The 22,964-nt window shown below is 46.5% G+C and overlaps 2 protein-coding genes across 4 annotated transcripts in view; both read left to right on the forward strand.

Moving 5' to 3' along the window:
* LOC147688594 (sodium channel protein type 5 subunit alpha-like) overlaps positions 1–22,964 on the forward strand; it is a 1,046,042-nt gene that overhangs the window by 162,738 nt on the left and 860,340 nt on the right. The window lies entirely within an intron of this gene.
* Positions 522–4,226, forward strand: LOC147688595 (uncharacterized). 2 transcript variants are annotated; one of them, XR_015300526.1, is made up of 3 exons: positions 522–620; positions 1,375–1,500; positions 3,296–4,226. XR_015300526.1 is itself a non-coding variant. In XM_086939941.1 (2 exons), exons 1-2 carry the CDS (start codon positions 1,362–1,364, stop codon positions 3,691–3,693), a joined length of 537 nt encoding a protein of 178 aa, XP_086796067.1. In that variant the 5' UTR covers positions 1,346–1,361; the 3' UTR covers positions 3,694–4,226. The 2 variants fall into 2 exon arrangements, 1 of the variants encoding a protein (XP_086796067.1); XM_086939941.1 differs by lacking the exon at positions 522–620 and having other exon boundaries at positions 1,346–1,500.

Below are 22,964 nucleotides of genomic sequence, written 5' to 3' on the forward strand. Positions count from 1 at the left end.
TTATAACGGGATGCATCTCCCAAATGCGTCACGTTGTTATAATATTATACGCCGCACCATGGCGCCCTTTTTTGTTTAGCTGCTGCGTCACAAAAGTCACGCAAGAACGGCGCAAAAGAGCCGCAAGGGCTTAAATCTGCCCCTTCCTTTGTAACCCTGACAATAAGAAAAATAGTGGCGGTGGATTGATAGTTTGACTATTTAAATGACTGGTAATGTAGCAGGCAACTGTTAGTGTTGTCACTGATCTGACTGAAATCACAATGGAGTTTGTCTGTCACTTTGCGTCTTGCCTGCGGACTGCTGCCTGCCAGTCCTAGGTGAACGTTTCAGTACTTTGTTTAGTGAGTTACGTGACTTTCGAAGTCACAGGTCCGCAAATAAATAAAAAGTAACCATAATCAATATAATTTCGCGGAAATATTTTGTTATTGTTCTTTTGAAATGTTTGATTTGGTTGACATTGACAAGCAACAATCATCCATGTTTTCTGTTCTTTCTTTCATGTTGTACGTCAGCTCCCCCCAGGGGCGAGAGGAGGACACAGGAGCAGCAGGCGGCGGATGCTGTTCATCAACAGGGCCAGGATCGGGCAGGCGAGGGCTCCTCTGCTGGCCCCAGTAAGTTTTCATTTTAGACTAGTACCTATTTTTCCTAGCGTTCCTCATTTGAATTTTTTCAAAATTGTCTTTGCTCTTCTTGTAGACTGTATCTAAATTCTTATCCTGCCTCTACTATGACTCCCTGTGGTATTACTAGATTATTCTTATTAGTCTGTCTGTGTAGCTAACTAAGATTGCACGGTTGGCGAAACTCCCATGATTCTAGTCAGCAATAGCTCTATCAACTTAGTGCAGTCCTCTGGGATTGTCCATAATGTCTTTTGAAGTGTTCTATCTGGACTCATGCTTGCAAAAATTGCAAAACCTTTCGTTCAGTCACTCTAGTCTGGAGGACCAAAAAACACAGATTGTATTTAAATTTAAAAGCTTTATTAAAAGTAAACACATTTATTAAAATGAAGTCATAATAAAACTAAACGTTTAACTGATAATGGAAAAGTGGTTAGTGCTGACGATTAATTGAAGACATTTCTTGTGGTCGAGCCGAGCTCTCACCTGGTTTCAACTTGATCTTGTTGTTAGAAGTCCATCTTCTGTCTGTGTGGAGAAAAATGGTGCGTGTTAAAAAATCAGCCTTCATCAGTTGTGCCAAAAAGTGCAGCAAGACAACCTTCCCTGGAAAAAGGGACATTTTTTTTAACTTTAACGTAGACAGTCACAAATTACATTGTTTTCACATGTCTTCATTCCTAGACCAAATACTAGTGACTAGTGAGTGCTTTATTCTAAGATTCTTAAATGTACTTTGTAGGTGGAACATCTGGTGGCGGGGCCAGTGTGGTGGTGGTGCTCGACACGGAGGCGGAGGGCAATTCATCATCAGGGGAGGAGGCGGCGGCGCCGGATGTGAGAGTTGAGACGGTGGTGGCGGCCAGAGGTAAGCTCTTATATATTCCTTACTTATTGAGATTGAAGACTAGCTGGGAAGGCAAGAATATGAGATGCATGGCTGGGTGAATGATGAAGCAATGATGGGTGGAAGGACAACAGCCTGGGTGGGTGACACAGAAACTGTATGTGTCCATATACCTGGATCATGCTACTATCTGACTCTTAGATAGCATATGTGTATCTAGAGCAGGGGTACTCCTAGTACGGCCCGCGGGCCGGTGGTGGCCCGGCAAGCCTTCGTTGGCGGTGCGCTGACCTTGCAGACAATCACTGCTCCCCCGGCCCCCACAGAGCAGAGGCTTTTTTGTATTTCACCTGTTAGCGCCCCTGCATCTCCACTCTGACAATCACTGCTCCCCCGGCCCCCACAGAGCAGAGTGGAGATGCAAGGCCACAAAGAGGTGAAATAGAACTAAGCCTCTGCTCTGTGGGGCCGGGCAAGCAGTGATTGTCAGGGTGGAGAAGCAGGGGCGCTAAAACAAACAAAGCCTCAATAATATGTTAATGGTCTTTTAAAGACCTGTTAAGTACTTTGGTGTTGTTGTCTGTGTGTGCGCGTTGAGGAAGCGGTCTCAACCCGGGCTGAAGGCTGACACAGATAGACACACACACAGTGAGATGACAGAGGGAGAGGGAGGGCAGGAGGGAGAGAGAGATGGAGGGAGGGCAGGAGGGACAGCAGGAGGGAGAGAGATGTATGTAAATGCTGGGTCTGGTGGCTCAGTGGATGAGGGCATCTGCTGCAGGGACCTGTGTGCAACCTCATGGTCACAAGTTATCGTTTTGCTTTAGCCCCGCCCCCTCTGACTCCGCCCCCACCAGTGCGGCCCTCGGCCCCAAACTACACTGTAAATGTAGCCCCTGAGAGAAAGTTTGTGAGTACCCATGATCTAGAGAGAGTAGACGGTCAGTGGATGAACTAAGTGTAACTTTGAAGAGCATGTAACACTAACACTGCACCCGCACGTCCGTTCCAGTGTAGGAAAGGCAAGGAAAAGAACTTTTAATTTTGTCCAAATACTACCATAAATAGTAGCAGTAGTTTGTATTGCAAGCACTGCATAGATCCGGTTATTATGGTGGCCACTCCCTACCTCTCTTAATAAGTTTAGTAGTACTCAGTCATTCATGTGTGGGTGTATCACTGCCTGTCACTCAATAAAAAGCAAAGCACCTAAAGTCATCCCATATATAAGCAAAAACATCCCATGTGAAGTGATAGATAATCAGATTATTTATCTTCTTCAATTTTCCATTTCTAGTACTCATTTCCACTGTAGGGTGAAAGTTAAATTAATTAAGCAGTAGCCCTTGAGTTGTAACAGAGTATTCTCAGTGCCACCCGTAATAGAAAAGTAAGAGATTCACCACCTGCATGTACTGGACGGGTACAGTAACGCAACGGCAACGCAAGTCTAGGTCACTCCTCATGGCGTGCGTCTCTTTTTCTCGGGTGCAAGTTTACCGCGCTGGCATTATGCCGGCTTGCAGAAAATAACGTACCAATTTTCCAAAACAAGAGACAAGAAGAAGAATAAGACTGGTGTACTTTCATAGTCGACTCCAATGGAAGTCCACAGTGCTCATAGAATTTGTTCCTTAAACTCCCACTAATGTTAGAGCAAGGATGAAGAAGTGTGAGGTTAGATAGATACTGGCCTCAATAGTTATGTAATGCGCTTGCAAGTTGCTAGTTGTACTGCAGCACACATTTCTGCTGAATGATTGAGTTAATCTTAAAGAGCATTGGTTACAGACTATGTCTTTCTTTCTTCATATAGGTTCTCCTTCCAAACGAACAAGGAGGAAGGAGCTGGCTAGAGCGGCCCGGCAACGGAGAATCGAGGCCACTGTTGCGGAATATCGGCGGCTGGTGGCCCTGGAGGACGTGGAAAGTGTGCGGTCGACAACAACGACAACGTCGTCCTCCGTGGCCTCACCGGCTGCCACCGTGACCCAGCACAGTGGTCCACCGAGACTGAGCCGGGCTGCCAAAGGCAAACGCCACCGCCGAGCAGCAAGGCCAACAGCTGCTTCTCACAGGCCTTGCACCTGCAAGGCAGTGAAGGCACGCCTGCGCCGCACCACCCTGATGGTGTCCCGCCTTCAGCAGGAGCTCGCCTTGCTCCGCGAGGAGCATGATGCCCTGGCCCAAAAAGTGAACAGCATCCACCCATAGTGTCCCTTGCCCCTTTTTTAGAGACTTTTGGGGGGTGGGAATTGGGAGTTGGGTTTTTGGGGACTTTTGAAGGACAATCGTTGGGGTTAGGGAGGGTCTTGCGGGAGATTATTTTGTTAGGGATATAAATATACTTTTTCAAACTTTATCTGAGCATACCTGTTTTTTACTGCTTGCCTGGTGGGTGGGGGTTTAACGTTGACTGTTTTCCTGAAAGTTTAGTTCCATTTTCTTCCTTTAAGTGTAAATGCCCAAATGTTTTCAACACTAAGTGCCTCTCACAGACTAAGTGAAGTGAATCCAAGAGTCCTAGGACTTTAGTAGTACTACCTTCAGGCTCTCGTCTCTCGTACTAATACTCCATTATACCCCCAAACCACCAAACGCTTATCTTACCTGTAATTTGTGTTTGAAAGTAGGGCTAGGCCCAGGGCTGGCTCCACGGGAAACACCGAATAACGTTGGCAATCTTGGTCGGATAAAATTTCCTCATAGCGGTGGTAGTAGTGGTGTGACACAGTGGCAGTTGCATGCCTATGAAAAAAAAGAAAATGAAATCTGGTTTGTCCTCCTGAGCAATTCAACGGTACAACTGAGAATATAGCAGGTGACAGAAGTACAGTAGAGCAGTGCCACATTGTAGCCTAACAAATGGTAAAGTATAACTACTAATTCGGTTGAAGTTCTTTCACATTAGCAATGGTTCTTTGTCAAGCAGAGTAAGAATATATCATCGACAACTGTGGAAAGAAAGAATGCGACAGTACAGGGCCTGTGTGGAATTATTGATAACTATATTCAACATAAGGTCTCTGTAGCCAGATACCCGAGAGCCTTGCTGGTCACTATAAATCCATTCACAACAACACTCAATGGGGTTGGTCTGGAAGGTGTCACGTTTACTCCCCGTGATCCAGTCGATGCAAATATGGTTCCACCTCCAAATGTCACCAACACCCAGAAGTGTAAACACAGGGTGTTCGAGGCATTAGGCGAGGGAGAAAAATAACAAACTAAAATAAAAAATGTGGGATGGGTAAAGGTAGGGTCAGCAGGGAAAGGATACCTGTAAGAGAAGACAAGACAGGCATCAGTGAAGTGATGTCCTAACATACAAGGGTACTCTCATATAGTCTCACTAAATAGTCTGCAAGTCTCCCGCCTACTCATGGGAAATGTAGTTTCATAGTACGGTAGGCGCTTAGGGGCTGCGTAACCTGACAGAAGGTATAGTAGATAGAAAAGGAGAAATTGCTTTTTTTCTAGGTGTCCCCTCACTCACCAGGGTTGCCCCTTGGTGACATGCTTCATCATTGGGGCCATCCCAGTCCTCTACGGCCTGGGGCGTGCTGCGACTTGCGAATTACGTAGGAGCACTTACAAATGACTATGTGTGGTGCAGATAGTGGAGTGGACTAAGTGATGTGTTAAGGGATCAATGTAGAAGCCGAGAGAGAGCAAAGAAATGCAGTCACAGTCAGAGAAAAAGGCAAGGGATACTGTATCTATGTGGTTGTAGTGGTCCTGTTGGAAGTGGTAAGTAAGTTGCCCGCAGAAAAAAAATCCTCCTATTAGCGGCACTCCTCCATTGCAGCCGACGCTTCGTCCACCGATGTTGGTCACCAGAAGACACCCTGTCCACTGCCTGCCTGATGCTGAATTGTGGCTCGCTACTGTGAAGCCTGACTCCATCCTTTTTTCCCCATTGCAGAGACTGAAACCCGGCCTGTAATTATTCAACGAAAAACAGGAAGTGATATAATATTACAACACCACTGATAAATAAATATAAGGTATGTAGGCTGTGGAGTGCAAAAAGTCACAATTTGTTTTTCCTAGTAGACAGACAGTACAATGTTTTTGAAAGTGCGTACTCTGAGTCACCTTTTGAAGGATAAGTAAGTATGGGCAAATTAATGTAGCGGATCTTGCCCCTCAAGCTAGGTGTACTGTAAACTGTGTTTTAGAACAAAAATAGATCTTCCTAGCAGTGCTCCCACCCAAAAAACGAGGCCTAGCAGAAAACTGGAGACAAAACTTACTTTGAAAGTAAAAGTAGGCCGAAGTACCCTAATTACCCATTACCCCCCGTGGATTGTATTCAAACCACTTGCAAGCAACCAAGCAAAAGTAGCCATAGCCAGCATCGCTCCAAGACTCGAAATCCCCCCCACTCAAACACATGCAATAGAAATACTGCTAACCCTAACGAACCCTAAGTTAAGAATAGTGGCAAAGGCTTTCTTTAACTATGCCAAATCCCCCCTTTCCCACCATGGATTTTCTTCAAATGACTTGCAACCAAAATTACACATTCTCACGAGTGCTCTAAGACCCCAGAACTCAGTTTGAAAAATCTAGAACACCCCGATACACATGCAATCCTGCTGCTAGGGCTAACCCTAACGAACCCTAAGTTACAAAAAGTGCCAAAACTAAAGGCTTTTCCGCGCGGATTTTGTCCCAACCACTTCTACCCGGTATTAGACCTTCCCAGGAATGCCCCAAGACCCGGCAACCCACCCGCCAAGAAGCATAACACCCCCAAACAGGCCAAAAGCAAAATCTCATACTTGCAATATTTCTGGGCCTTCGGTCCAAACGCGCTGCGTAGCTAGGCCATAAGTCGGGGTTGGCACGACGGATTTCCTGAAAAGCAAATGCAATCAAGATTAGAGTGTCCCAGCAGTGCTCCCAGACCACGAAACTCACCCGCAAACAGACGGAACCCCCCCTAAGAGCACCTCAAAGGCAAGCAAGTCATCAAAAACACAAAAAAAATTCCGCCTGGGATTTGGTCCAAAACACTTTTATCCGGTATTAGAGCTTCCCAGCAATGGCCCCAGAGCCGTCAACCCAGGAGAAAACGAGTAGAAGACCCCCAAACAGCCAAAGAGCAAAAGTACAAAAATGGGGACTTAGTCACTTTTTCACAAATTTCCCAAATCACTCCGCGCGCGCTCTGCAGCTAGGCCCTAAGTCCCCTCAGCCACCATGGATTTGCTTCAAACCTCTTGCAAAGTAAAGTATATATAGCCAGCAGTGCTCCCACACCACGAAACTCACCCGCAAACACCAGGAAGCCCCCCAAACAGGCCCCCGAAAACGCTACATAGAGCAAAATGTCAGAAATAGCCCAAAAAAAATCGGCCTGGATTTTGTCCCAACCACTTCTACCCGGTATTAGACCTTCCCAGGAATGCCCCAAGACCCGGCAACCCACCCGCCAAGAAGCATAACACCCCCAAACAGGCCAAAAGCAAAATCTCATACTTGCAATATTTCTGGGCCTTCGGTCCAAACGCGCTGCGTAGCTAGGCCATAAGTCGGGGTTGGCACGACGGATTTCCTGAAAAGCAAATGCAATCAAGATTAGAGTGTCCCAGCAGTGCTCCCAGACCACGAAACTCACCCGCAAACACCAGCAAGCCCCCCAAACAGGCCCCCGAAAACGCTACATAGAGCAAAATGTCTGAAATAGCCCAAAAAAAATCGGCCTGGATTTTGTCCCAACCACTTCTACCCGGTATTAGACCTTCCCAGGAATGCCCCAAGACCCGGCAACCCACCCGCCAAGAAGCATAACACCCCCAAACAGGCCAAAAGCAAAATCTCATACTTGCAATATTTCTGGGCCTTCGGTCCAAACGCGCTGCGTAGCTAGGCCATAAGTCGGGGTTGGCACGACGGATTTCCTGAAAAGCAAATGCAATCAAGATTAGAGTGTCCCAGCAGTGCTCCCAGACCACGAAACTCACCCGCAAACACCAGCAAGCCCCCCAAACAGGCCCCCGAAAACGCTACATAGAGCAAAATGTCTGAAATAGCCCAAAAAAAATCGGCCTGGATTTTGTCCCAACCACTTCTACCCGGTATTAGACCTTCCCAGGAATGCCCCAAGACCCGGCAACCCACCCGCCAAGAAGCATAACACCCCCAAACAGGCCAAAAGCAAAATCTCATACTTGCAATATTTCTGGGCCTTCGGTCCAAACGCGCTGCGTAGCTAGGCCATAAGTCGGGGTTGGCACGACGGATTTCCTGAAAAGCAAATGCAATCAAGATTAGAGTGTCCCAGCAGTGCTCCCAGACCACGAAACTCACCCGCAAACACCAGCAAGCCCCCCAAACAGGCCCCCGAAAACGCTACATAGAGCAAAATGTCTGAAATAGCCCAAAAAAAATCGGCCTGGATTTTGTCCCAACCACTTCTACCCGGTATTAGACCTTCCCAGGAATGCCCCAAGACCCGGCAACCCACCCGCCAAGAAGCATAACACCCCCAAACAGGCCAAAAGCAAAATCTCATACTTGCAATATTTCTGGGCCTTCGGTCCAAACGCGCTGCGTAGCTAGGCCATAAGTCGGGGTTGGCACGACGGATTTCCTGAAAAGCAAATGCAATCAAGATTAGAGTGTCCCAGCAATGCTCTCAGACCATGAAACTCACCCACAAACAGACGGAACCCCCCCTAAGAGCACCTCAAAGGCAAGCAAGTCATCAAAAACACAAAAAAATTTCCGCCTCGGATTTGGCACAAACCACTTTTAGTGCTTCCCAGCAATGGCCCCAGACCCGTCAACTCACCTGCAAAGAGGTAGAACAACACCCCCACAAGTGCTGAGTCTTTCTTCATTGGGCGTAAACCAGCCCTCTGCTTTGATGGAAATAGGAGTCTGGAGGAGGAGGATAGAGGAGCATGTTCTTCTGAACTTGTGAACCTGAGGAATGCAGACTGCGGCACCTTCAAATAAATTAGCAAACAAGTGAAGACAGTTCTGCTGATGGGCTTGTCTTTGTGATAATCTGATTAAAGTTTGAATTATATTAACTGTGCACAACAAAGAAAGACAGACACACAGGAATAAAAGTGAATAAGGATGAAAAAGAAAGTTATTGATTCGTTGTCTCATTTTCAGGGCTCGAAGTCGGAATCACGGTCCAGGAATAAGAATAAGGCTTCGTCATCATACTCTGCGAATTCAGCCCGGGTGAGGTCAGTGCCACCTGACAGAGTAGAAATTCCCTCATCTATGGTGCTGGCCACCTCCTCTTCATCCGGCACGCTCTCTCGTACTCTTATATCTGGTGGTATGAGGTGCTGATTCATCTTGATCATTGTTAACCTCTCCACATTTTTGGGCGAGAGGCGGCTCCGTTTGGGAGTTACAATCCCACCAGCCGCACTGAAAACCCGTTCAGAAGACACACTTGCGAGTGGGCAAGACAAGTAGTTTAAAGCCAGGTTGGTGAGCTGTGGCCACAATTCTTTTTTCCCATGCCAATACGCCAATGGGTCAGAATTAACATAGACCTCTGTGGAGTCATTCAGATAGTCCTTCACCATCGACTCAAGGTCCTCCTCCAAGGTTCCTCCACTTTGCGTAGCTCTTGCTGTGCCTCTGGCCTTTTGAGAACCAAACCCACGCAGAGCTAGCCAATCCTCTTCAGCCTCCAATGTTTCTGCTGTCTTTCGTGCAGATGATGCGGTTGCCGGTGTCTTTAACGGCTGAGAGGTCACTTGTGCCACAGCCACAGGTGCAGAAGTGGATTGTTTTGACTGGGGATGGCCTGCTGATGTACTGCCATTTCCTTCAATTTCCAGCCGTTCTGTTTCAAACTTCTTGGCTGACAAGGCTAGCCAACGTTTGTACTTTGTAACATCTTCATCAGCAAAAGAAAAGAATGCTCTGCCTGCCAGCGCCTTTTTGTAGCGTGGATCCAGAATAGTAGCACAAATGTAATGCTGTTCTGAGTGGATCTTTTGAAGACGTTCATCACCTTGTAGGAGCTCTAATAATTGCTCAGCCAGAAGCAAAGAAGAGCCTTTCTTTTTGTCATCTTTTCGAAACACAGAACACACCTCCTTCAGTTGGTCCTCCAGCATGTACAACAATGGGATAGCTTTTCCCAAATTAGAGTCCTCCTTGCTGACTGCACGCGTGAAGACCTCAAAAGGACGAAGCATGCGTGTTAGGCTTTCAACTATGTTCCATTGCGGCCCACCCATCCTCAGCTCCTCTATACCCTCTTTCAAGAAATATTGATCGAGTTGCGTATACTGCTCATACAGACGCTCAAGCATGTAGAAGGTTGAGTTCCAACGTGTTACCACCTCCTGGATGAGTGCTTTCACTGGCATTTGACATTGATATAGCATGCTCCTCAGCTGCTTGCGGGCCTTAAAAGAATGCCTGAAATGCTTGCAAATTTTTCGGCAGTTCTCCAATACACTGGACGCTGCACTGAGTTTATTACCCAAGAATTTTTGGACAACCAGGTTTATACAGTGCGCCAAACACGGCACTCTGAAATAGTAACCGTCCCTCATGGCCTTAACTATATTGGAGCCATTGTCCGTGGAAACATAACCAACCTTGCGTTTTAGTGGGGACAGACAGTTAAGGACCTTTGTGTTAAAGACATCCAAAATGTTTTCTGCTGTGTGACGTTTATCCAAACCAAACATGGCTAGTGTTGCATGTTTCCGAGCACCTTTAAAAACAATGTTAGTGTCAACACCTGAGTTTAGCTTTGCTTTAGCCCCTGAAAAAGAGACCCAGTGTGCAGTGATGCACATGTAATCAGCGCCTGCGCCACTGCTCCACATGTCTGTTGTCAGATGTATAGTGTGAACAGCACTCTTCTGCAAAGCTGCCCCAATCGCCTTCAGAACATCTTCATGTAGTGCTGGAACCGCAACTCGGGCAAAATAGAACCGGCTAGGAACCTTCCATTTAGGGCAGAGCGCTGCCACTAATTCTAGAAAACCAACCCCTTCGACAAAAGAAAAAGGGAGAAGGTCCAGAGCTAGCATTTTAGCCAGCTTAGTGTTATACAGACGGGTCATTGGGTGGTTGCGTTCATATTGCGCTTCTGTAAACAACATCTTTTTAATGTTGCCCTGGACCAATGATTTACGGGATGATGATCTCTTCGACCCAGTTACGCTCGCTGATGAACTTTTCCGCATTGATGTCTCACTCTCTCCCACACTCTTAGTGTGGCTCCCATGGGGTGTGCTGCTGACATGGGAACTGGGTGTAAGTGAAGTGTTTGGATCGTCTTCTTCTACCTCCTCGTCATCAGCAGATGACAAATCAACGTTTTCATTACGTGCAATTCCGGCTTTCTTGACCGCCTCTAGGTGCGGAAACCATTCGACAGGGTGCCTTCTCTCAAGATGACCTCTCTGGCCTCCGGTACCATAGTTAGAACCAAGCTTACCACGACTATATCGAAGCTTACAAAGGCTACAAATGGCTACGTTTTCCTTTTTTGGGCAAACACTAAAGAAGTCCCAAACTGGAGACTTGAAATGTCTTCGGGGGCCGCCGCCGGAGGAGGCGTCGATACTGGTGGTGGTGGTCCTGCTGCTAATGACAGATGAAGTGGAGGATGTGGATTGCCGAACTTCAGTACGTTTTGCACTTTCACCACCACGAATTGAGGTCGAGGACGAGGTGGGTACCTTCTTGCGAGGAAGAAATATGGAAGCGGTAGGTTTTGGTGTACTACTTAACTCCAAATCTAATGATTCCATTTCCATTGCCTCCTCGCCGACATCATCATCACGCTCAGCAGCTTCTCGGGATAGGGTCAAAATGTCTCTTTGCTGCATGCCCGGTGGGGCTGCAGTGACCTTTGTGATGACTGGCTCGTCGTCATCGTGAGAGGCTTCATCACCAGCAGTATCTGTCACTTCTTGTTGAGCCTCATCACACTCCATAGGTTTGAGTTTTTGGACGACCTTCCTTTTACGCTTAGGTACCGGTGGCAGATCATGGTGTGCCTCTGCCTCACTGTCAGACCGCAGTTGTCGTGGTTCCCAAGACAGATCACTTGCACCAGAACGAGGTGGGCTTGAAGAAGATGTAGACACCCCCCTTGATCTTTTCCTTGCTAGGGATGTGGAAGACAATGAATGATCATCAGGAGGAGTGGCTTCCAATGATACCTCAGCTTCATTGTCGATTTCCAAATGTGCCCCTACTTCGGGAGGAACAACTATTGTGGGCACTTGTGAACGTCCATGCACCTTTGCTTGCGCATCTCCTTTTGCTGCCTCTCCTTCCACATGTACTTGGGCGTGTACTTGCACATGGTGTTGTTGTTGCGGCTGTGGTTGTTCAACACTTGTCAGATGAGTTACAACAACCTGTGTTGATTCAGGGACATTGCTGCTACTTTCTTGCGATGAGCCAACATCACTGGTCGATGGTGATTGGAGAAGTACACTGACTGCCTCTGAAGCACTCAAGGGCTTTGACTTAAGTTGGCGTGGTGGTGGAGGCACTGAACCCAATGGAGCAGGGGTGCTGCTCTCAGGTTGGTCCCCAGCAGATCCTGCTGCTGCAGGCGTACTTTTTCTTTTGCTCCCAAAAAAAGTGGCGGGTGACACACCAGCCTCCTTGGTAACTTGCTTCTTCTGCTCCTTACTAGCAACTTTCTTGCTAGAGGAGCTACGGAGACCTTTCTTTGGGGCCATCTTCTTCAGAGCAGGTCAGACAGCAGGCCGCAGTTGCACGAATTGTAGAGTTGTCTGAGGCCAGACGTGACGTCGCGTGACGTTATGCTGCACACACACACCGCTGCAGGACTTCTTCCTGGCACTGGTGGTTCTCTTGAGTCTTGTGCACCTAAAAAAAATGGAAGACAGAGGAACATCAGTTCAGTTATAGAGCACAAAAAAATCGAAAAACACTGCAAAATCAGCACAATCCCAATCCATCCATGCCCTCCATAATGTTTAAATTCAAGACAACCCACAGAAACACTAGGCCCATGCAAGACTCACTACCCCTGGGCATAAATAAAGGTTGAAAAGTAGGCAAAATGGTTGGAGGCCTAACAACAAAGCCTGCATTCAAAATGGCCACTTGCCTGCCAAGCACATGGCCAGTGCCTGTAGCTGCACTCAAAATGGCCACCAGCCACATGGCATGTCCCTCCCCATGAACACCCCCAAAAATCGAAAAACACTGCAAAATCAGCACAATCCTATTCCATCCATGGCCTCCATGATGTTTAAATTCAAGACAGCCCACAGAAAGACTAGGCCCATGCTAGACTCAAATACCCCTGGTGAAAAGGCCCCAACAACAGGTCAAAAATCGAAAAACACAAAATTGTACAAAAAAAAAAAATCGAAAAACACAGAAAAATCAGCACAATCCCAATTCATCTATGGCCTCCATGATGTTTAAATTCAAGACAACCCACAGAAATACTAGGCCCATGCAAGACTCACTACCCCTGGCATAAATAAAGGTTGAAAAGTAGGCAAAATGGTTGGAGGCCTAACAACAAAGCCTGCATTCAAAATGGCCACTTGCCTGCCAGCACATGGCCAGTGCCTGTAGCTGCACTCAAAATGGCCACCAGCCACATGGCATGTCCCTCCCCATGAACACCCCCAAAAATCGAAAAACACTGCAAAATCAGCACAATCCCATTCCATCCATGATGTTTAAATTCAAGACAGCCCACAGAAAGACTAGGCCCCATGCACCACTCACTACCCCTGGTCAAGGCCCCAACAACAGGTCAAAAATCGAAAAACACAAAATTTTACAAAAAAAAAAATCGAAAAACACAGAAAAATCAGCACAATCCCAATTCATCTATGGCCTCCATGATGTTTAAATTCAAGACAACCCACAGAAATACTAGGCCCATGCAAGACTCACTACCCCTGGCATAAATAAAGGTTGAAAAGTAGGCAAAATGGTTGGAGGCCTAACAACAAAGCCTGCATTCAAAATGGCCACTTGCCTGCCAGCACATGGCCAGTGCCTGTAGCTGCACTCAAAATGGCCACCAGCCACATGGCATGTCCCTCCCCATGAACACCCCCAAAAATCGAAAAACACTGCAAAATCAGCACAATCCCATTCCATCCATGATGTTTAAATTCAAGACAGCCCACAGAAAGACTAGGCCCCATGCACCACTCACTACCCCTGGTCAAGGCCCCAACAACAGGTCAAAAATCGAAAAACACAAAATTTTACAAAAAAAAAAAATCGAAAAACACAGAAAAATCAGCACAATCCCAATTCATCTATGGCCTCCATGATGTTTAAATTCAAGACAACCCACAGAAATACTAGGCCCATGCAAGACTCACTACCCCTGGCATAAATAAAGGTTGAAAAGTAGGCAAAATGGTTGGAGGCCTAACAACAAAGCCTGCATTCAAAATGGCCACTTGCCTGCCAGCACATGGCAAGTGCCTGTAGCTGCACTCAAAATGGCCACCAGCCACATGGCATGTCCCTCCCCATGAACACCCCCAAAAATCGAAAAACACTGCAAAATCAGCACAATCCCATTCCATCCATGATGTTTAAATTCAAGACAGCCCACAGAAAGACTAGGCCCCATGCACCACTCACTACCCCTGGTCAAGGCCCCAACAACAGGTCAAAAATCGAAAAACACAAAATTTTACAAAAAAAAAAAATCGAAAAACACAGAAAAATCAGCACAATCCCAATTCATCTATGGCCTCCATGATGTTTAAATTCAAGACAACCCACAGAAATACTAGGCCCATGCAAGACTCACTACCCCTGGCATAAATAAAGGTTGAAAAGTAGGCAAAATGGTTGGAGGCCTAACAACAAAGCCTGCATTCAAAATGGCCACTTGCCTGCCAGCACATGGCCAGTGCCTGTAGCTGCACTCAAAATGGCCACCAGCCACATGGCATGTCCCTCCCCATGAACACCCCCAAAAATCGAAAAACACTGCAAAATCTGCACAATCCCATTCCATCCATGATGTTTAAATTCAAGACAGCCCACAGAAAGACTAGGCCCCATGCACCACTCACTACCCCTGGTCAAGGCCCCAACAACAGGTCAAAAATCGAAAAACACAAAATTTTACAAAAAAAAAAAATCGAAAAACACAGAAAAATCAGCACAATCCCAATTCATCTATGGCCTCCATGATGTTTAAATTCAAGACAACCCACAGAAAGAATCAGTCCACCCACCACTGAGTACCCCTGGGAAAAGGCCCCAAAACAGCAAAAAAATCGAAAATCCCAAAATTTTAGTTGCAGCAACTGTAATGCCCCAAACAAACTTACTTGTAAAATTTCTAATCCAACAGTGATCCAAAGAAAGTCAAAAAGGCCTCAAATCCAAAGATCCAGCAGCATCCACAAAAGGTAATCCTTCCAGGTCCACATCCGAATGAAAAGTGACCAGGAGATGGACAAAGCACTGGGAGGAGCCTGCTGAACAGGAACAGGAAGTTGAAGACTATGGGGCACTTCCTTCCTCCCACCCCCCTGCCCCCCTCCCCAAAATGGACTCCTCGCTAAAAAAGTGCAGGCAAATGTCAAACTAAGGAGTTATTCACATAAAAATCATCATTTCTAGAAGGTTTATGCTGCTTGCTGGTGGATTTCTTGTGCAGAATTGCAAATTTATATTTTCGCGCGCCGCATCTCAAATCTCGCAATTTGCGAAGTACCGCGAGACGTGATCTCGCCGTACTCGCGTTGACAAACTCTCGCTGGCAAGCCGCGATGACGTAATCGCGCTCGCCAATTCCCGCGGGATCACACAGCAAGATCCAAAATGGCGCAGCACTCGCAAACTATCGAAAAAAACAACTCGGCAAACGATGATAAACGCCGCGCGCCGCAAAAATTGTATCACCAACGCCGCGCGCCGCCAAAAAAATCCGCTGCGTGCGAATTTGCGGATTTTGCGGGAAATCCGCAAATCTCGCGGATTGCGGATTTCCCGAAAATCCGCAAAATCCGCGAGCGGAACGGATTTTCCGCCCACGCCTAGTGGTTACACCCCTTTCCCTTTGTCCAGTTTCATACCAGAGCTGGGGCAGGATTACCCCAGCAACTGGTTTGAACCAGGCTATGCATGGAGCACCTTGTGTGCCCCAGGCAGTGTCTGGAAACAGCAGTTTCCATTGAACCCACCCTGCCCCAATCCACTACAGGCTGTCTGGGGAGGTGTTAGCACCTCCTTCGAAAGGAAACCTATTGTACAGGCCTCCCCTGCTGGAGTTTCGTCCAGCTGCAGGAGGTCAGACTCGTGTCTGTGGCAGCAGAATCCATCTTGTGATTCTGAAGCTCTGTTTAACTTTAACCGGGTAAAGCAGTAACTACATGTCTTCTCCCTCTAGAAGGGACGAATGCTACCCCCGCCAACAGAGCTGGCAGGGGGCATGGTAGTATTCCAAAGTGTTTGACACCTTACACAACATGTTTTGATAAAGCCAAACCAAAGTTAGCATTAACCACGAAGATTATAATGCACTTAAGAGTATATGGTATGGCTATATCATAGAACAGCTATAAGGACTTGGGGCTAGATGTAGGTAATTGCAATTTATCGACTCTAAAATACCGATTTTTACCGATTCGGTATTTCAGAATCGGTAAATGCAATGTAGGTAAAAATTCGGTATTTTTTACTGATTCGGTAAAAGTTGGAATCTGCCATTCGAAATTTACCGAATCGGTATTTCCCATTCATTCCTATGGGCCAAAAGGCCCATAGGTATGAACGGGAAATACCGATTTTCAAAGTGAAACTTAAGTAGACAGCCAATCAGGTGCTACCACCCTCCCCCTCCCTTCCAAGAAGTGGCTACACAGGCAGCTGCAAGATTTTAGAAGCTCCTGGAGAGGCTGTGAAAGCTGAGCTGAGTCCCTGAGCCACAGGAAAAGTTTTGTGCTTTTAAACTTTGAAAATGGCAAGCAGCAGTGAAAAGGAACTTCCAGAGAGGAAGAAAAAAATCTAATTTAGCACCATGGACCTGCAGGTCCTCGTGGAGGAGGTGGTGAAGGAACACCAGAAATTATTTGGCAAGCTGTCCCTGACTGTGGCTGAATCTGCCAAAAGGAAGATTTGGCTGGACATACAAGCAAAGGTGAATGCTGTATGAGTGACTCCAAGGGACATAGATGACCTGAAAAAGAGGTGGTATGACCTGAGGAGCCTGACTAAGAAAAAAATTGCAGAGCTCCACAAAGAGGCGAACAAAACTGGAGGAGGGAAGAACCGTGCACCCGCCCCTGACTGAGCTGGTGGGGTCCACCATTGAACCAGAGAGCGTCTGTGGACTGAGAGATGCAGACAGCTCAGCCAGAGCTGCAACCAGAAAAGGTAAGACGCATGCACAGCAATCACCCCCACCCCATCACCTTCCCTTTTCCCTATGTGGCAAAGTTTACCCCACTGCAGTAGAGGTAGTATTAGACAGGAGCAATGCATCATGGGACATGTAGTATTTGAAAGATCTACCATGTCATACAGCACAGCAATGAAGAAGTTAGGCTAAACATATCAGTAATAATGAGGCTGAGGCAATATGTACAGTGTTTGAGTGCAAAAAATGTAATTGTAGAAGCAGTGAGACAGGAGCACAGAGCTAATGTATGCTTTTATGTCCACAGGCGAGACATCTTGCAGGCGTACCAGGGAGCAGGAAGGCACAGCACCACAGAGGGATGACAGCCAGGAGGCAGGCACAAGTGCAGAGAATGTCACAGAGGACACTGTTGCACAAACATCACTGCCACCATCCCAAGATCTTGAAATGTTTCCACATCTGCAGGCATCCCCAGAACGTTCAGAATCCCCTCTGCCACTGTCCTCACCTGAACTGCCTGCGCCACTGCTTCTAACAACACCTTCATCACAAAAGAGCAAGAGGCATGTAGTTGCCCCACTAGTCCCAATGAAGTCATCAGCAGGTGACATGGAGGGGGGTGACACTCAAACCTTGGCTGGGGAAGGAAGCACTGCCACACAACAGTCCAGTGCAGAGGGTGCCCGTACAGGTAGCAGAGGCCGCAGTTCCAGAGATAGCGGTTTTGCAGCACATGTGGAGGGTCCCAGTGTCTTCCGTGGGCTGGAGGGTAGCATGGTCAAGATTCAAAGGATGCAGGGGAAGGCCATCCAGTCTGTGCAAAGCCAGATGAGGAACCTGAACACAAATATGGAAGACATAGGGAAGGGCATCAGAGAACTGGTTGATGTGAACAAGGAGATGTCTGCAGAGATGCGGGACATGACACAATCGGTGCAGCTTCTGTGCCCAATGGATGACTCGCTACTGAACATCTATAAGCAAGTCCAAAAAGTACTTAGGCAAGCAATATCTCTAGAGAGAGAAAAAGCTAGGACCAGATTTGGACAAAATTAGTCCATGCAAGCACAAATCATAATTCAAAGACATTTTGGACCCTATTGCTGGACTAACCAGCTCATCCTGGAATCCTGGCACAGAGCAATCATACATCGAATATACAAAGGTGGCAAGAGATCAGACCCCAAAAACTACAGGATGATTGCCCTCCTGGATGTTGAATCCAAATATTATGCCACTTTGCTGCTTCAAGACCTGTCATCTTGGGCCATAAAAAACAACTTATACCTTTCCCATCAGACTGGATTTTGTGGCAAAATCAGGAACCATAATAAACCTGCTTACAATATCAGTTATGTTGGATAAAGCGGCAGCCTCAGGAATGATAACTCACTGCTGCTTTGTTGACTTCAACGCTGCTTTCGACCATGTGCCCAGGGGACAGCTATGGTTCTAGCTGCAGAAATGGGGGATTCCATCTGCGCTTTTAAAAGCTATAATCTAGTTTACACAAACACATGGATCCACATAAAACTGGGAGATGGATCTCACGTCTCTAGAAAAATACAAACATCATGCAGAGTAAAACAAGGATGTGTGCTGGCACCCCTCCTTTTTAATCTTTTTTATCTTGGATCTATTGCAGCTACTTTAAGATGTCAATTCTCAACCCCCTAAACTCGGTGGAACCACGATCAGCAATTTATTGAATGCAGACAACCTTGTCCAGCACAGCCATACCAGGGTCGGCTTGCAGCGACTACTTGACAGGTTGACGCCCTCACAGGACCTTTTGCCCGTACTGCCGCACTGTCACTTGGACCGGGAGTTCAGCTCCCAGCCACCTTTGCGCCAGGAGGTGCTGACGTGACGCCACAGCGCCTGGAGGTGAATAAAGCTACTGACAGCCTCCCTCAGTGCGGGACGCGCCCGGGCATGCCCTTCCACACCTGTCGGAGCCCAGAAGTGGCTGGGCTGGGCCATCCCACCAAACAACATTGACTACATTAAGGTACTGTGAGCAGGTAGTGTAAATACATTTAACTTTACTATTCAGTTTAAAAATGAGCAAGCGCAAGGGCCAGAGTGAGCAGGTGGGTGGAGGGATAGAAGGAACCCTAGATGCATTTTCAACAAGGGCTGCATCTGTTTTATCACATGAAATAGAACAGACTGAGTGACGCCTGTCTTGGGAGCCCATCCCTCAGAAACAATCATCTCTAGGCGGTTAAATCACATCTAACGCTCCTGCTCAACCTCTTTTACTAGAACCAGGAGGACTTATGGACCATCCAACTCAAGACTTATTGACCCTAACACTATCTAGTACCTCCATATTATCCACCAGGGGCAAGGGACTGAGAAAACATCCAGTTGAACCTGGACCACCACTAAAAAGGAGAAGGGGTGGTGGCCCACAGAGACAAAAACCAGCGAAAGTCCCTAGATCAGTCAAACCAAGGGGAGTTGATAAAATGGAACCTGTCCAAAGTGGACCCAGTGCTCAGGCACCCACAATCTTTGTGTCCATTGATGAACAATGATGATTTCACGTGGCAGAGACTAGAAACTATGGTCTCTACCATGTTGAACCCTATTCTATTGAAGTTAAACCAGATCAAGGAGAAGTTAGTTAATTTGGAGTGCCAGGCCGTAAATAATTTTTGTCTTCTTGAGGTATCCTACGTTAGGAATGGTTCCAGCACTCTCCCAGAATCACACTTGCAGGCGGGGACTTGTAGATTAGAAATTAACCTGGACCGTCCAAATATAGATTTTACTCACACTAACTTGGCTAACCCTACACATTCCAATCCTTCATAGTGTTACAACCGCTCAGCCGGAGAATTTAGTAGGGGAGGCAGTGTAAAACGTACATCTTAATACAGCTGTGAAAAGCCAGATTTTATCATCGCAAGGGCCGAAGAGGAGATATGACCATCCGAGAGGGGACAGCCTTAAATTTGGAAGTTGATTGCTGGACTCCAGACCCTCCATCTCCCCCGGCAGCATCCCACTTGTATTGGTGCCGGCAAATGTACCCCTTTCAGGGGAGGGTCAACTAGAAATGACTGACCAGCTAATGTCTAAAGTTCTTCGCTGGCTGACGCGTAGACCAAATAAATTGGGGGGAGAGCCAGCTGTCTCTCTAATCAAATCATTATGGCTAGAAGAATAGGGTGGCTGAGCACAGCGAGGAAAGATCTTCCGGGAGATAGTGTGGTGATACATTTCAACAATGCATCTGTTGTTAGATTCCTCCTAGCATACGTATGTAAAGTTCCACTTAAGGGCACCCATATCACTGTTTTATCATTGGAATATTTTAGAGACCCCCTTTTCTGCCAGTTGTTGTAGAAAGTAGACCCTACCAGAGGAAAAGTTCGACACAGTTAAACTCATTGGGAAACTTCGTGGCATCAGGTCTGTTGTTGGAGAATAGATTTGCTGCTCTCTCCGATTTAGACTCATGTTATTGACTACACCCAACTGAGATCAAAAATCTTGCGGAAGGACGTGACATTCAGGATACTTTGGTCCCTGACATTCAAGGCAGGCTCAAATATAGCTAGCATGCAATGCAGAGCAAAAAAAAATATTTTTAAAATATCGTCATGGAATGTGGCAGGTATTGTCCAGAAACTGGGTGCTGACAATTGGAAAAAAATCTGGCAAGACTGTGACATTTCATGTTTCCAGGAGACATTGGTCTACGGAGCCAATCTTTGTATATGGATATTGTTCCTTCAAAACATTGGCTAAACCTTCTCTTTCAGGGAGGGCCAAGGGGTGGTCTTCTCACATTGATTCCTAATAACATGGCTCCTAATACATTTGTATAATAATGAGTTCGGGCCAAATATGCATTTAGTGGCAGTTGAGGTAAATAAGGCAATAGATAACCTCTCAGGTAATTTTAAGAAGAAGTCAGTAAATATCATTTGACTATGCGATTTTAACATACACCTCTGTAAATGCAATGAAGCCCCGGTCTGTGGCTAAGAGGATTTTGGGGAAAATTCATTACATCACTTCGCCCACAGTGAATATGGAAACTGCCTAAATAGGATCTTATCCTCCAAAAATATGGTAATAATTAATGAACCAAACTTATCGTTAGGTAATTCAGGTGAACCTTCCAGTGAAATGGATATGAGTCAAGGATGATTATATCATAGCTACCTCATAGCTACCTCAAGCATAGCATAGCAATCATTCCATCAGGGCCACCCTGTTAGAAAACCACTTTACGACTTTCAGCGACCATGCCTTTCTATCCTTACAGTTAAGGGTATCTACAAGCTACCCTATTTCCCATCAGAAAATTGGAACACTGATACGGGCAAGGAGAAATAGTTTCCAACTTAAGTGGGCTCAAATTGACAAAATTAAGATGGTCCCAGAAATTGTTTTGTCTATTTAGGATGACATTTCTATCTGCCTAGAAGCTGACTCTTATCCAGGGGCAGTGGTGTCCTCTTTTTGTGGTCTCTTAGAGTGAGTAAAACTGGCTCTTAAGCGCACTAAAATGTCAACTACTGGGAAAGGTAAGGGTTGTTTTGACCTCCCTTGCACAAAAGCAAGTAAGGCTTTAATGTCAGCCCTGAGATTTAAACCTAGAATCTCGGAACAAATCAGATCACTGCGGGCCGATTATAACCTGGCAAGGAAAAATAGGGAAAGGGCTATTAAGGATGAGATATGGTCGGAACTTGAAGATGCAGCTAACAGGGGTAACAACTGAGATTTTTGGAAAATAGGTAATGCACCCTATTTTAAACACCCTAGAGACCCTACATTAGATATCAATGTAGATGAAGGTACATGGGTGGCCCACTTTGTAATATCTTCGCCTCAGGCACCCATCCCTCCATACTATTGTGTACCATAGAGCCAACTTTACAGGATTCACTGTCCTTCTCACTAATTGAAGTAAGAAGAGGCCTGATGCTTTGGAGCCCCGGAAAGGCACCAGGACCGGACGGGTCCCAATTGATTTTTTTCAGGAAACCCCGGATCTGTGGGTGCCTCTATTAATGAACATCTCTAATAGTATAGCTCTGGTAGGCCCTCCCCCTTCATGGTCAACAAGTGTTATCGTTCCAATACACAAAAAAGGGAACAGGGCAAACCCAAAGAACCACAGACCAATTTACCTGCTGAATACCACAGCAAAGCCTATGGGCTGGCTTCTTCTTTTTAGGTTAGAGGGGTGGGCCCAGAAGAAAAACATCTTAATCCAGGCGCAGTATGGGTTCCAGCGGGGAAAGGGTACTGGATCAGTGCTTTGATTTAAAGATGATAATGGATAAATATACCAGAGGGAAGAAAGGGAAGATCTACATGCCATTCATGGACCTGTCAGCAGCGTTCGACTGTGGGGTCCATGCCAAGCTGTGGAACATAATGAAGGAGTTAGGGGTTCAACCATCTATAATTAATTTCATCAGACAGCTGTATTCAAATGCCACAGCATCGGTCCGCTCTGCTAGAAATGGGGACTGTACCCATCTATTTAAAATCGCCTGGGGGTGTAAGGCAGAGATGTGTCCTTGCCCCATTCCTCTTCTCTACTTATACAAATAGAGTCGAGGATGCCCTCTGGGAGGCCTCACGGGATCTCCCCATGTTTAATTTGCATCTGTTACCCATATTGCCCTATGTGGACGATGCAGTATTGATTGTAAGAACGGGGGTGGCTCTCGAACGCTTGATAACTGTGTATGTTTCCTCCATGGATGCATTAGACCTGACAGTTAACCAAACCAAGTCCTTTGCTTTCATAGCAAGGGCAGGAAAAAGAGACAAAACCCCATACCTCCATGCAGACACCAGAAGAACTTTTTGATAACAATTTATGATGGTTAGAGTTGGTGGTAGGAAGGATGCTGGGAATGGAGAGAAGTCTCTCAGCAATAAAATCTTTCTCCAAAAAACTGGGCGCAATACCGTTGCTCCTATTAAAGAACATTTATCAGCCCAAGATAAAGGCCGCAGCAACATATGGGGCAGACGTCTGGTGCACTGTATTGTCCGATCCACTTCAGACTATTGAAAACAGATTTTTCAAGCCCCTAGTGGGCCTTACCCCCTCTTCCTCTAAGTTTATTTTACATATAGACCCGGGCTTGCCCTA

Source organism: Lissotriton vulgaris, chromosome 10 (assembly GCF_964263255.1).
Source record: "Lissotriton vulgaris chromosome 10, aLisVul1.2, whole genome shotgun sequence".
NCBI lineage: Eukaryota > Metazoa > Chordata > Amphibia > Caudata > Salamandridae > Lissotriton > Lissotriton vulgaris.

Bases quoted from the DNA above. Each gene is read 5' to 3' on its own strand.
- LOC147688595 (XM_086939941.1), top strand. From the start codon at position 1,362: ATGTACTTTGTAGGTGGAACATCTGGTGGCGGGGCCAGTGTGGTGGTG. The intron at 1,501-3,295 runs GTAAGCTCTTAT...TTCTTCATATAG, and splicing joins GACGGTGGTGGCGGCCAGAG to GTTCTCCTTCCAAACGAACA.